This window comes from Microtus oregoni, unplaced genomic scaffold, assembly GCF_018167655.1.
Source record: "Microtus oregoni isolate MIOR12 unplaced genomic scaffold, Mior012 000052F_ref0000163, whole genome shotgun sequence".
Classification (NCBI taxonomy): domain Eukaryota; kingdom Metazoa; phylum Chordata; class Mammalia; order Rodentia; family Cricetidae; genus Microtus; species Microtus oregoni.
The window spans coordinates 10,637,101-10,650,639 of record NW_024543828.1 but is presented as its reverse complement, the minus strand read 5'-3'; the positions used below and the strand labels follow the sequence as shown (position 1 = coordinate 10,650,639).

At 42.2% G+C, this 13,539-nt stretch overlaps 1 protein-coding gene across 1 annotated transcript; it reads left to right on the top strand.

Moving 5' to 3' along the window:
- Positions 1 to 791: 791 nt before the first annotated feature.
- Positions 792 to 12,733, top strand: LOC121437481 (zinc finger protein 75D-like). The gene is made up of 3 exons (XM_041637349.1): positions 792 to 1,199; positions 2,740 to 2,866; positions 11,955 to 12,733. The coding sequence occupies exons 1-3, from the start codon at positions 792 to 794 to the stop codon at positions 12,731 to 12,733; spliced, it is 1,314 nt and encodes a 437-aa protein (XP_041493283.1).
- Positions 12,734 to 13,539: the final 806 nt, after the last annotated feature.

Genomic DNA, 13,539 nt, shown 5'->3' with positions numbered 1-13,539 from the left:
CATTGGACAGATGCACACACATAGAGTATTGGAATCTCAGAGTGCCTTTTAGTCATGGGGAGCTGGTTTTGTCATTCATCAAGTTTTCCTAAACTGTTCAGCAAAAAAAGAGGGCATCTCTTGGCATCTGTCTTTACGGAGTGAGCTATGCTGTGATCTAATGTGGAAAAACAGAGGAGAGAAGCTTGCCTTCAGAGGTAGTGCATACTGCAGTACCTGACAGCTGAATTTAAAGGGGCCGGAACTTTCAGTTTTCTTTGGTAATAAATTGCCAGGTCTCCTTAGCCTCCTTATTCCCCCAGGGAAAGGTGAGTGTGCTATTTGCCCATTCTGCAGCCCCACGAAGCAGGGCAGTCAGAAGCCATAGGGAGTCAAGTCAAAGCAGGAACTCTGTTGATTACTGTGAGCGTCAGCTTGTACAGGTTAAGTGACATGGTGTGATGCAGGGGTACCTCCAGCCGATGAGAGACAGCCAAGCCCTCCCTCTGGCTGGAGGGGCGCCTACCTGGGTTTTGATGTCTCATCCTCACTCTGTTCCCTCAAACTTGAGCCAGGCTTTTCTCTGTTTTACAGGCCTCGAGGTACAGGCCCTGAGATAATTTTGGCCCAAAAATAAATGCCGATATATCTCACAATTTTTCTTTTTTCTCTCTCTTCCCCTGTATCTGCCCTTAGGAAGAAGATTCATTCATTGATTGATTTTGCATCCAAACTGATGGTGCCTCAACTGTGAAAGGTGGCACCAAGAGGGCATCAGTGTCTCCCAGAAAAGGAAAACCGTTCCTCTAGTGATGAGGAGGAAAGGGAAGGAAGAGAGGTGCTTCGGCACTCCCATGGGGCGTGTGCAGAAAAGTAACCTGCCTATGCAAGGTAGCTCAAACCAGAACAGGGAGGGCAGGTCACCAACCAAACGGGCCCCTCCCGAGAATGCTCAGCAGCACTTCCGGAACATCTGCCACAACCAAGTACCTGGACCACTAGATGCTGCCAGAAAGCTTCACGAATTATGCTTTCAGTGGCTGATGCCAGAGACCAACTTCGAAGATCACATCCTGGACTCTCTGGTGCTGGAGCAGTTCCTGAGCATTCTGCCCCAGGGAATGAGGAACTGGATGCAAAAGCATCATCCGGGAGATGTCAAACAGACTGTGAGTCTGGTCGAAAGCTTGCAGAAGGAGCCTGATGCAGTCCCCGACAAGGTGAGAATGAGTAATTCCTTGTAATGCCCAATATCATAGGATAACGGTAGCCATGTCTTGGTTAAGAGTTTTCAAGGAGTGAGATCGATTTAGTCACATTTTCCTTTTTTATTCTGTTTTGTTTTGTTTTTGAGACAGGGTTTCTCTGTGGGTTTGCATCCTGTCCTGGAACTAGCTTTTGTAGACCAGGCTAGCCTCGACCTCACAGAGATCCGCCTGCCTCTGCCTCCTGAGTGCTGGGATTATAGACGTGAGCCACCACCATTGCCCAGCTAGTCACATTTCCTTATTTCTTAGAATGGCTAGGTGGGATCCAAAATCATGTGCTGACAGTCGCTCCATACGGTCCAGAGTCACAGGCAGAGTCTTTCATGGCCTTAAAGGGAACAAGTGTGTTTTTCTCATTTTAAGGTCAGGAATTGATGCTGGAGGGCCTACTCTAGCAGATCTAAGAATACAAGACTTGAGAGGTTAGAAACTGGAATAAAAGGTAAGAAAGGTATGGGAAGGTGGATTCAAAACATGTGATAGTGCCGAGACTAAAGTGGATGTCAGAGAACGGAAGCTCAAATCAGACAATGTTGGGAGACAACACAGGAAGAGTAACATGGGAAGCAAAACTGAAAGAAAGTCTTTGAAGAAAACTGCTCCCAGAGAGGGGGAGGGAATCCAGATGCTGAGGACGGTATCCTCTAATGAAAACACACCCCTGAGCCCAGAGAAATGGAGCCCCACTGTTCTCTCTTAGTGGCAGATTCCCAGTACGGCTAGTGAGTGGGAACCAAGAAACAGCCCTAGGTGACCAAGAAACAGCCCTAGGTGATATACGCATATCACCTCTCTATGGGAGCCAACCTAAGAATATGAGGCAGAGTTTATTTCTTGGTGTCCAGTTGTAACCAAATCCTGTAGAGAAAGGTTGGAGCTCATCCTGGTCTTCATTTTGTTTGAATCCCTTTGTTTCATCCCTTCCCCCACAAAAGCTTTCCTTACTTATAGGGAGATTTAAACATTGGCCTGACAGAAAAGCCTTTTAAGTACCATGCTGTATCTTTTGCATAAAAGGAAAAGAGAAAACCACTTCTCGAGGCTCAGAGTCAAGAAAAGAACTGATGAAGGCAGCTTTAGAGCAACACTCCAGTCTGCTCAACACGACCCTGGTCGTTGGCTGTACGTAGGCATGGAGGCTGCTACATAGAAGGGCTGGAAGATGACAGATGGCTTTTTGTTACTGTTTCGGTTATCCTAACTCTCATCTTTTTCAGGCAGCCTCATTTCTACGCTTTCCTTCTGCTGAGACCCACAGTGCCCACTAGGTATTCAGGGGTGTGTCAGACCTTCATGCTGTCCAGACAACTGGATTTGGCATGATGAGAATGGGAATTGGATAGTTCACTTGACTACTTCCTGTCCTTTTGGTTTTTCCATCTAAACTCTATGTTAATTTCTTCAGCATACAGCCAACCACGTGAGTCAGAGGCAGGTGACCAAGCAGCTTCTGCATCAGTAGTACTAAACTCAAATCCATTCTGTTCTTCAGGACTTGTTGACATTTGATGATATCGACATGCATTTTTCTGAGACGGAATGGCGTTTACTGGATCCTTCTCAGAAGACACTCTACAGTGAGGAAATGCTGAACATCTACAAGATGGCTGCCTCTCTAGGTAACGATGCCTTCTTCCGTGCGTGGATATGTTGTATGGTGTAGCCTGTGTTTATTAAAAATAGCGCTGTGAGAAAGCTCCTTTGAGAGTGTAATTGAATTAGATTGCTTCGTGACCGCTGAATCCGGGAGGTCTTCCCATTTTCTTGATTCTGATGCTTTGCTAGATGTTTGGCTTGTAGTTAATTATCACTGTTAAAGTACTGTCTTGTCCTCTTCCCATGGGCTCCTATAGAATAAAAGTTTTTTTTATTTTAATGAGGATCAACTTTTCCCGTTAGAGTGCATGGTTTCACCATGAAGGCGAGAACTCTTCAATCCCTTAGCACTAGATACCCGTAAGTTTTCCAAAACTTTTAATTTTTTTTTACATGTAAGGCCACACTGTTTTGAATAAGTTTTACATTGAGTATGAAGTTGAATTCGAGGCTGAATGTTTTAACTATAAGTGTAGCACAATTAATAGAAACCCAGAGACAGAAATGAGGGTTCCACATGAAGGTTGGAAAAGCAGAACAGACAGCCACTGACTCTTACCTCGACCTCAGTCTGAAAGGGTGATCCTGCTTCCAGGAATCTCAGAATGAGACTGAGGGCTGTCTCCTCCCTTTTTGTAATCCTCTCTAGTGCTGAGATTAAAGGCATGTACCTCTACCACAAATTTGTTGCTATGACAAATTAGAATGGCCACTGGGATTAAAGGTGTGTGCCACCACTGCCTGGTCTGTAACGCTGACCAGTGTAGCTGTTTTACTCTGTGATCCTTAGGCGAAATTTATTTACTAAAATACAAGTGGATATCACTATGTTTCCCCTTTTGTCCAAAATAAAAAGGGAAAGGCTATAACAAATATGAGAAAAATTATATACAATGAGTACAGTGACTATATGCAAGATATACAGGCAATAAGTACACCAACATTGTCTAGTCCGTTTGCATTTGACAAATTTAGAGAAAATACTCTATATCTATCCTATCTTGGTGAGTCCAACATCTTATACATAATTTACTTTCTATCATAACTTGCTTTCTGCATCTGATAAACTATAGCTATAACTATCTAATCTTCAACTCCCTCAGAGACTCAAGAAGGAAATAACATTAACTGCGTAAGTAAGAACTGCTAGTAAGTGACTTCCAAAAAATGAGAGAGATGACAGAGACAGCTGGCTGCCTGGACAGTCACCAAAGTTTCTCTGCACCATTGAGGCATCTACCTTCATCCTACAGGCCTATAGACTATACATATCTGACAGACTTTTCTGTGAAGTAGGATATTCAGAAGGGCTCTCCCTTCTTGTCTGACAGGGTTTGGCAGTCACACTCTCTTGGGTCTTGCTTGTCCAATTAGGACGTCACACTGTCAGCAGTCGAGGCAAGGGCATTTTCCTGCTTAGTGACTCTTTGGCCACAAAAGTAAACTCCATGTAGAGTTTCTTCAGTGTCCATTATCTTCTCTGGAATAGGTTGATGCTACCAGGAGAAGATATCTCAAATGCCATATTCCGTAAATCTCTGAAATATTGGAAGACGACCTGTCTTTCTAAAATATGTATTTGATCTTGAAAACATACCTAATATGACTACAAGTTTCATTTAATAAATGACTAACAACTAGTCTGCATTTCCTTATTTCTTTTTTTTGTTTTTTTGGGGGTTTTTTTTTTTGAGACAGGGTTTCTCTGTGGCTTTGGAGCCTGTCCTGGAACTAGCTCTGTAGACCAGGCTGGTCTCGAACTCACAGAGATCCGCCTGCCTCTGCCTCCCGAGTGCTGGGATTAAAGGCGTGTGCCACCATCGCCCGGCTGCATTTCCTTACTATCCTAAATAATTGGTAACATCACTATTGTAATCAGCAGGGTTTGTTAACATTACTTTTAAAATAAATGTTCCTTTATAAAATGAAGAATTCTTCAAGCAAATACAAAGTCTTGATTGCACAAAATGCAATCATTGACAAGCTACCAGTTTGTTAAACTTAACGAATATACTAAATTATTTCAGTATAGCTCTAAAAAATTCCAATTTTTATTAATCAAATTTACTTGCTTCTAAATTAGAAACAAATTTCAAAGTCTTCTTTTTCTATGCTATAACAAAAATCTTTGAAATTTTTCACTCTATTAATAGAATGCTAGTGACATAAACTTATTTAACTGACTTTTACATAAATACTGGGGCAATATATACCTGAAATGCATAAACTCTTAGAAGATACAAGAACTGCTGGCAATCTCGATTCGTATATGAACCAGTAACAACCTACTGTGGTGGTGGTGGTGGTGGTGGTGGTGAAGGACACGGTTAACCAGTCTCTCCTGTTGATGATATCCTCACATTCCCCTCAGATGTTGAGTATTTCCATTATCTTTCATTCTTTTCTTTATTCCTCATCCCCAGGCTGGAATAGCCCTGTGTGGGTCATGTACTGGTAGCCAGGGGACTGTTGGTCCTTTTCTCTTTTTCTAAGAAATAAAGGCGCCATGGTGGTGGCTCAAGCCTTTAATCCCCGCACACAGGAGGCAGAGGCAGGTGGATCTCTGTGAGCTCGAGGCCAGCTTGGTCTACAGAGCAAGTTCCGGGACAGCCAGGGCTGCTGTTACATAGAGAGATCGTGCCTTGAAAAGAAAGAATGAATAAATACAGTGAGAGAGAGAGAGAGAGAGAGAGAGAGAGAGAGAGAAGAAAGAAAAAACTTGTTATTTATGCGTGCTTCTTTGTCTATGTGAGTGTTTCTGAGGGTATCCATTGAGGCTAACGAGGTCTTTGGACCACTTGGAACAGGAGACATCTGTGTGCAGGACTAGGACTGAGGTCTCATGATTGAGCAGCAAGCACTCTTAACATTGGCGCCACCTCTCCAGTCCTGGTCCTGTCTTTCTGATTATTGCCTCCTGACTTTGTAAACTGTTAAGGAATCTTTACTAACATGCTGTTCCTTTGTTTTCTTTTGTCTTTTAGTTTCTTTCCGTTTCTTTGTTTCGCTTGTTTGTTGCTTTTATGGTTGGTTTTTTGTTTGTTTGTTGGTTGGTTTGTTTGTAATTTTCCCAGTATTTTTCTGCCTTTCCATCTTCCTTAGTGTGGTGGTTTGAATGGGAATGGTCCCCATTGGCTCATACGTTTAAATACTTGGTCCCTGTTAGTGGAATTGTTTGAAAAGGTTTAGAAGGTACCACTTTGTTGGAGTAGGTGTGCCTTGTTTGAGGATATGTGTCACTGGGGGTGAGCTTTGAGGCTTCAGATGCCCACACTAGGCCCAGTCTCTCCCTCCGTGTCTCTTACTATCTCAGTCTCTGTGTGTTTCTCTGCCTCTGTCTGTCTTTGTCTGTCTCTGTCTCTCTGTGAATCTTTGTCTCTCTGTCTATCTGTCTCTGTCTCTCTGTCTCTTTTACTCCCTCTCTCTTCCTCAGGATGTAAAGCTCTTAGCTACTTCTCCATGCCTTTATACTCCCCACCGTGATGACAATGAACTAATCCTCTTCATCCATAAGCAAGCCCTGAATTAAATACGTTCTTTTATAAGAGTCCCTGTGGCCATGGTGTCTCTTCACAGCAGTAGAACAATGGCTGAGACCCTTTGCCTGCCTATGGACAACTTTCTGTTCAAGTATATATAAATCTCCTTCTGGAAACCCGGAACTTGCAGCAGCTGCAGGAGTTTCCATTTTTTCTTCCCTTACCTCCTTTCCAGGTCTCAACAATTCTTCCTGTTCATTTCGTTAGCAGGATGTAGCTTTCTAGAATGAAATGGCACTGACACTCTTTCTGTTGCTTTCTTGGCTTTCTCTTCTTATTTTAATTGGGACACACTTTGTAAAAATGTCTATACTTTTCTGTATTATATTCAAGCGTCATCTGTCTCTTTCTGTTTCCTTCTCTGTTCTTGTTTTTGCTTTTGATTATCTTTCAATTTATTGGTGGGGGAAGCATATTGTATTCTTTCTTTGACTTTTTGTGTCTTTTTTGCTTCTTTTTGGTTTTCTAATTCTGGATGGACTTTTTCTTCTTCTCAAGGCAGAAGCTGTGGGAAAAGTTTTTCCTACTGCCGAACTTCATCCTCTCTTTTCCCAGGGAGGTCCCCTACAACTTCTCCCATGAACTCTGCCTTCCCTTGATAGTTTTCCCCCCTCACCATCACAAACTTATATTCTTCATAATAAACTCAGGCCCTTGTGCCCCACTTGGTGGCCAAAAATTTTCTTTGAAATTGACATTTTTAGCCTGACAGTGGTGGTGTACTCTTTTAATCCCAGCACCCGGGAGGCAGAAGCACACAGATCTCTATTAGTTCAAGGTCAGCCTGGTCTACAAGAGCTGGTTCCAGGACAGGCACCAAAGCTGTAGAGAAACCATGTCTAGAAAAAAAAATGATGCTTTTTTTCAGAAGAGTATGTGGTGTGACTTTTCTGGAGATACCCCTGAGAGCTTTCTCTGTTCTGAATTATCTAGATCTCATGGGTCATTTGTCCTTGGTTTGGCACTTGCTTTAGTTAGGATTTCTATTGCTATGATAAACACCATAATCAAATGCCACTTCTCATCTGACATTTCATAAAGTCAGGTCAGGAATTCAAGTAGGGCAGGAACCAAAGCAGAGGCCATGGAGGGGAGCTGCTTGCTTACTTCTTCAGCCTGCTATCTCATGCAACTTAGGTTCATCTGCCCAGGGGTGGCATTGCCCACAGGGGCTGGACCCTCCCACATAAATCAGTAATCAAGAAAATTCCATATAACTTTGCCTATTGGCAGTCTGATGGAGGTGTTTTTTCAGTTGACTTTCTACTTTCCAGATAACTCTAACTTGTTACATGTTGATAAAAAAAAAAAAAACTAACCAGGACAATGTTCAGGTCTTTATTAGTAATTGTTGATTTTTTTTTCCCCTTTTACAGAGTCTTTATATATTGACCATTGTGTGTAGTAAAAGGAGCGGCGGGCTGTGTCCCCGCCACCCATCTAGTTTATCCCCTGAAATTCCATGAAAAATACACGGAAATGTGTATTAATTAAATTGCTGCCTGGCCCATTAGCTCTAGCCTCTTCTTGGCTAATTCTTACATCTTGATTCAACCCATTTCTAATAATCTGTATGTCACCACAATCTTGTCGCTTACCGGGATGTCTGACTTGGCAGCTTCATGGAGGCTCTCTGCCTCTGCCTCTTTTCTCCCAGCATTCTGTTCTGTCTACTCCGCCTATCTAAGCTGCTGTCCTATCAAAAGGCCAAGGCAGTCTCTTTATTTAACCAGTGACAGAAACTCATACACAGATGACCCTCCTATACCAATTGTGCTTCTTTAAAAGTGTTATTTACATTTTTAGTTTCTCGTTTCTCTTTTCTGAGCTTTGCAATAAAATGAGGTGCAGGTATCACATCATTTAAGTGATGTTTAAGTTTCTGTACGTTGTTACGTATTTTGTTCAATTCGTGTTAGAACTGTGCTTCCCGTTCCCCTGCTCATCCTGTTCATCAATGTGTTTCCAAATATTCCACACTGTGCTCAGTTCTGAAGTCCCTTTTTTGTTGGTGGCTGAGAGAGACTCACTTGGTGGCCTTTGACACACAAGGGTGAGGACCTGAGTTAGATCCCCATAACCACATCAAAAAGTCAAGTGTGAGCCAGGTGGTGGTGATGCACCCTTTTAATCCATTCACTTGAGAGGCAGAGGCAGGTGGATCTGTGAGTTAAAAGCCAGCCTGTTCCACAGAGTGAGTTCCAAGGCAGCCAGGGCAACAGAGAAACCCTGTCTCGGGAAATAAATAAATATTAAAAGGTCAGGTGTGCTGTCAGAAATCTGAAATAACTGCACCAGGGAGGTGGAGAAAACTGGATCTCCAGGGCTCACTGACCAGCCAACCTCATTTGCTTGGTGTGCTCCAGATTCAGTCAAGTATCCTGACTTAAAACGCACAAGGTGGATGAGTACCAAGGGTTACCCTATATCCTGCACACAAATACCTCCATACACACATACACGCCAAAGCCATGCACTGTGTTCAATTTTATGATAATAACTTCATGTTTAAATGTTTTCTGCTGTGCTGTTCTAAATGTTTAAATGTTTTATTGTGCTGTTCTAAATTGCTGCTTCTGCTTTAAAGATGAAAAAGACAAGCTCTACCTGAAATACTAAAACAGCTGGCATTCTGACACGGTAGTGGTGCCACTGCCACTCTGTTTCTGGTGGTCTCACCAGATTCAGCCTCCCATGGAGCTGCAGCAGTGGCCACCGTCCCACCATGACCCTCCTAGAGGACATGCTTACTCACTGAGCTACTGTACTGCTGTGGCCCCTACACCCCTGTCTCTGCAGACTGCTCCCTGAGTAGGTAGGAGAGGCATATGGAAATTCTACACTAAGCTTAGTTAGGCCTACAACAAACTGGGCGTTCACTAAAAATTGCATTAAACATATACGTTTGTTTGAAGAGTCCCGGTATCTTCATTGTGCTGATGCCTCTGATTCCTGAATATGATGTGTCTGGCTTTAGGTGTTTGTTGATTTCTTTCAACAACTTTTTATCATTTTCAGTATGTAGATACTCTTCATATTTTGTGAAGTATGTGTCTCAGCTTTTCCCATTATAACAACAGCAAGGATACCAGTTTTAATTTTGATTTCCTCATTATATCATAAATGAATGCCTTGGACTTTATCATGGACTTTTTATCAGAGTGAACTCCCTACAAGTGTTTTTTGTTGTTGTTGTTGTTGTTGTTTAGATTTCTTCGGCAACCTCAGCATTTTCCTTGTATCAGTTATCCATAATGCTTTTTTATTTCTTTGTCTTGACTTTATTGCGTTAACTTCAACTTCCTGTACTTAGTACGGGGGCAGGTTTCTTGCTTTTGTAAAAATTTCAAAGATTCTACATTTATGAGTTGTTTTCTTTTTTTTTATCATGAATGGATGTGAGATTTTGTCATATACTTTTGTCAATTGCTAAGAACATTTGAATTTCATTTCTTTCATCATTTAAGCCAGATTCTCAATGTGCGTCTCAGGCTTGGCTTGAACTCATGAATCTCTGCTTTTCATCTCCAGAGATTTGGTGTTCTGAGTGTATGTGATAATGTCACACTTTGTTTCGATAGTGTCTTAGTCTGCAGCAAACTAAATTGATTTTAAACCTTCAAAGCTCACCACTAGTGGCACATGTCCTCCGACGGGTCCAAGTTTCCTAATCCTTCTCAAATAGTTTTGATTCCTGTTGTCAAAACAGTCACATAGAGGAGCCCTTGGGGGCCAGTTCTCATAAACCACCACCTGCCCTATATCCCTTCCTTTCAGGAGGGCTGTTTGGGACAGGGTTTTGCAATGTGGCCCGTAATTACACTCATTATTCTCCCTCCAGGTATATCCCTAGCGCTGAGATCATAGTCTTGTGCAACAGAGCCTGCTGGGATTCTGTGCTTCTTGTTAGTCCTTTCAGCATGGTATGATTTCCTGTCAGTCTTGGTGCTGACTTACTGCTTCTATTCTGTTTGAAAAGCAGCATTCTACTTAGTGATGTCCATTTTCATTGTTGAAATTTCATCTAGTAACATTGGTTAAGGCCTAATTTGCTTTTTGCAAGTTTCTCGAGGAGGGAACTTGGAGATTGTCGCCTTCTTCTTTTCTGCTGTGAGCACTTAAGGATACATGTATGTCGTTGACCACTCCCTTACCTCTACTCTCTATAAATTGATGTAGTTTAGCTTCATTTTCATTCCAATATAAGTATATTACACTCTCTCACTCTCTTTTGGGGGTTTTCTTTTCTTTTCTTTTTTTCTTTTTTTTTTTGATTTTCGAGACAGAGTTTCTCTGTACCTTTTTGGTTCCTGGAACTAGCTCTTCTAGACCAGGCTGGCCTCAAACTCACAGACTCACAGAGTTCAGCCTGCCTCTGCTTCCCGAGTGCTGGGATTAAAGGCATGTGCCACCACCGCCCTGCTTTGAGGGTTTTCCTTAACGACACATTATTTGTAAGCCTATTGCTTCCATGTGTCTTTAAGTTATACAATTTCTGATTTTGTTTTCTAGTTTGATTACACCTTTGTCAGATTTGCCATTTACTCGAGTTACAACTCTCTTAGGGTTTAGTCTGATAAGTGCCTTTATTGCATTCTAATTGGTTTATCTATTACAATCAGAGAGCTCCGGTCCTGTCGATATATGTCATTTTAGCAGACACCCACGCTTTGTTAGTTTAACATGCAGAGTCTTCATCGCTTTTATATGACTTTCTTCCAATGAGTTTTGTTTTCAGAGACTTCCTGGCATCTTGTGTCTTTCGGTTCCTCTGATCCCGCTAGTTCTGCCATGGCTTATGGCTGATGCTGTCTAAGTGCATAGAAGGCATTGTGGAAAAGGCTTCCTAAGCCAGGTCACTAGTTCTAGCTGGGTCTCTCCTGCTCTTTCTGCTTCTTCACTTCCGTGGCTCTTGTTATAAGAATGTATCTCATGCCTACAATGTTGAAGGTACTTCTTATTCATTGGCCCTTATGTGACATGACACCATCCGTAGATGGAGCTGTTTAGACATGTCGTTTATCTCTCGGCTTCTTGAGGGAAGCTTCCATGCTCTGACAGAATGCTAGTATATACTCCCCAATCTGCTTATTGTTGACAGATACCAGGAGGGTTCCTTTTCGGAGCCGTGTCTGGTTTGCGTTTTACCAGTCTTTAAAAGGTTTCACACTCGGTCTGAGAAAGGCGTAAGTCTGTCTAGGCAGCCTTCTGCAGATAGGTTTTGGGTTGGAAAATACTGGGTTTGAGTTTCTACTTTCTTCTGGGTGTTTGTTTGGGTGTGATGTACTTTGCTAGGTTTTTGTTTGGTGTTTCTTTCTAAAATTCTTGAGTCTTACACCTCTTTGTCTTCTCTCTGCTTTTTCTGATTCCCTTTGTAAATTCTGGCACCATTTGATGGGCTTCTTTCTGTGCCTCGAAGATGGGATAAGGGACTATGGATATGAACCATTTTTCTGCCTGGGCCAGAGTCACTAGTTTATGTATTTCTTTAATTTTCATCGACAGTTCTCTCTAGTCTTTAAATTTTCTTGTCTATAAAACACCTGACTGATTCTTTTCTTTATTTGAACAGGGTTAAAGCCAGAAAATGACAAGGGAAATGATAAGCCTGAATCTGCCTCTACATCAGGAATAGAAGCAAAACCGTCTAAAGTTTCAAACACCAGAAAGAAAGCTGCCCAGAACAAAAACAGCAGAAAAACCCGTGCAGACACACTCAGGGCACAGAAACGTGGTCAGGCTCATCCCAGGAGGGGAACAGTGTCAGCTTCAGGTGGTAAAAAACAGGTTCCAAAACGTCATCAGTGTCAGGAGTGTAAGAAATGCTTCCGAGTTCCTGCTGAGCTTGTTAAGCACCATAGAGTTCACACCAGAGAGAAGCCTTTTCCTTGTCAGGAGTGTGACCTGAGGTTCAGGTGGATGTCAGATCTGACAGCGCATTCCCGGGCACACAAAGGAATAAAATTATATACGTGCTCCTGGTGCCAGAAAAGCTTTTCTCTCAACACAAACTTACATAAACACGAAAGAATTCATACAGGAGAGAAACCCTATAAGTGTCTGAGATGTGAGAGAGCGTTTACTCAGAAGTGTAGCCTGGTTAGACACCAGGTAGTCCACACTAAAGAGAAGCCCTATTCGTGTAGCCTGTGTGAGAAAAGGTTTAGCAGACAGTCAAGCTTCTTCAGACACCAGAAGACACGTTGTCAGGCAACACGGCCAGGTGGAGGAGAGTCAGTGACAGACTGTAGAGATTCCCATGATAAGAATCTGTTAGCAGAGGAAATTGGGGGGAGGTATGCTTTGCGTCCCAGAAAGAAATCCACACTGTTCTCCACTCTTAAGACTTAGTTTCCAGTTTTTACCATAAAACTGTTATTTACTATGTAGAGATTCCCATGATAAGAATCTGGTAGCAGAGAAAATTGGGGGGAGGTATGCTTTGCGTCCCAGAAAGAAATCCACACTGTTCCCCGCTCTTAAGACTTAGTTTCCAGTTTTTACCATAAAACTGTTATTTACTATGTAGAGATTCCCATGATAAGAATCTGGTAGCAGAGAAAATTGGGGGGAGGTATGCTTTGCATCCCAGAAAGAAATCCACACTGTTCCCCACTCTTAAGACTTAGTTTCCAATTTTTACCATAAAACTGTTATTTACTATGTAGAAATTTCCATGATAAGAATCTGTTGGCAGAGAAAATTGGGGGGAGGTATGCTTTGCGTCCCAGAAAGAAATCCACACTGTTCCCCACTCTTAAGACTTAGTTTCCAATTTTTACCATAAAACTGTTATTTACTATGTAGAGATTCCCATGATAAGAATCTGGTAGCAGAGGAAATTGGGGGGAGGTATGCTTTGCATCCCAGAAAGAAATCCACACTGTTCCCCGCTCTTAAGACTTAGTTTCCAGCTTTTACAATAAAACTGTTATTTACTATGTACGTTATGAATAAAAGAGCAAAATTTTGGTAGTCAACTATGTCTGCAGTTATGATTTTCTCCAATGCTATTCTCAGGTGTCAGGTGCCATGAACCCTGTATTCCCTCTTCATGCTTCTTCAGAAGAGGTATAAAATGCCGTTGCAGCCCCTATGAAGTGAGTTCAGAGAGAATGAATATGTGGCTCCGTAGACAACCAAGACTGAGAATCAGG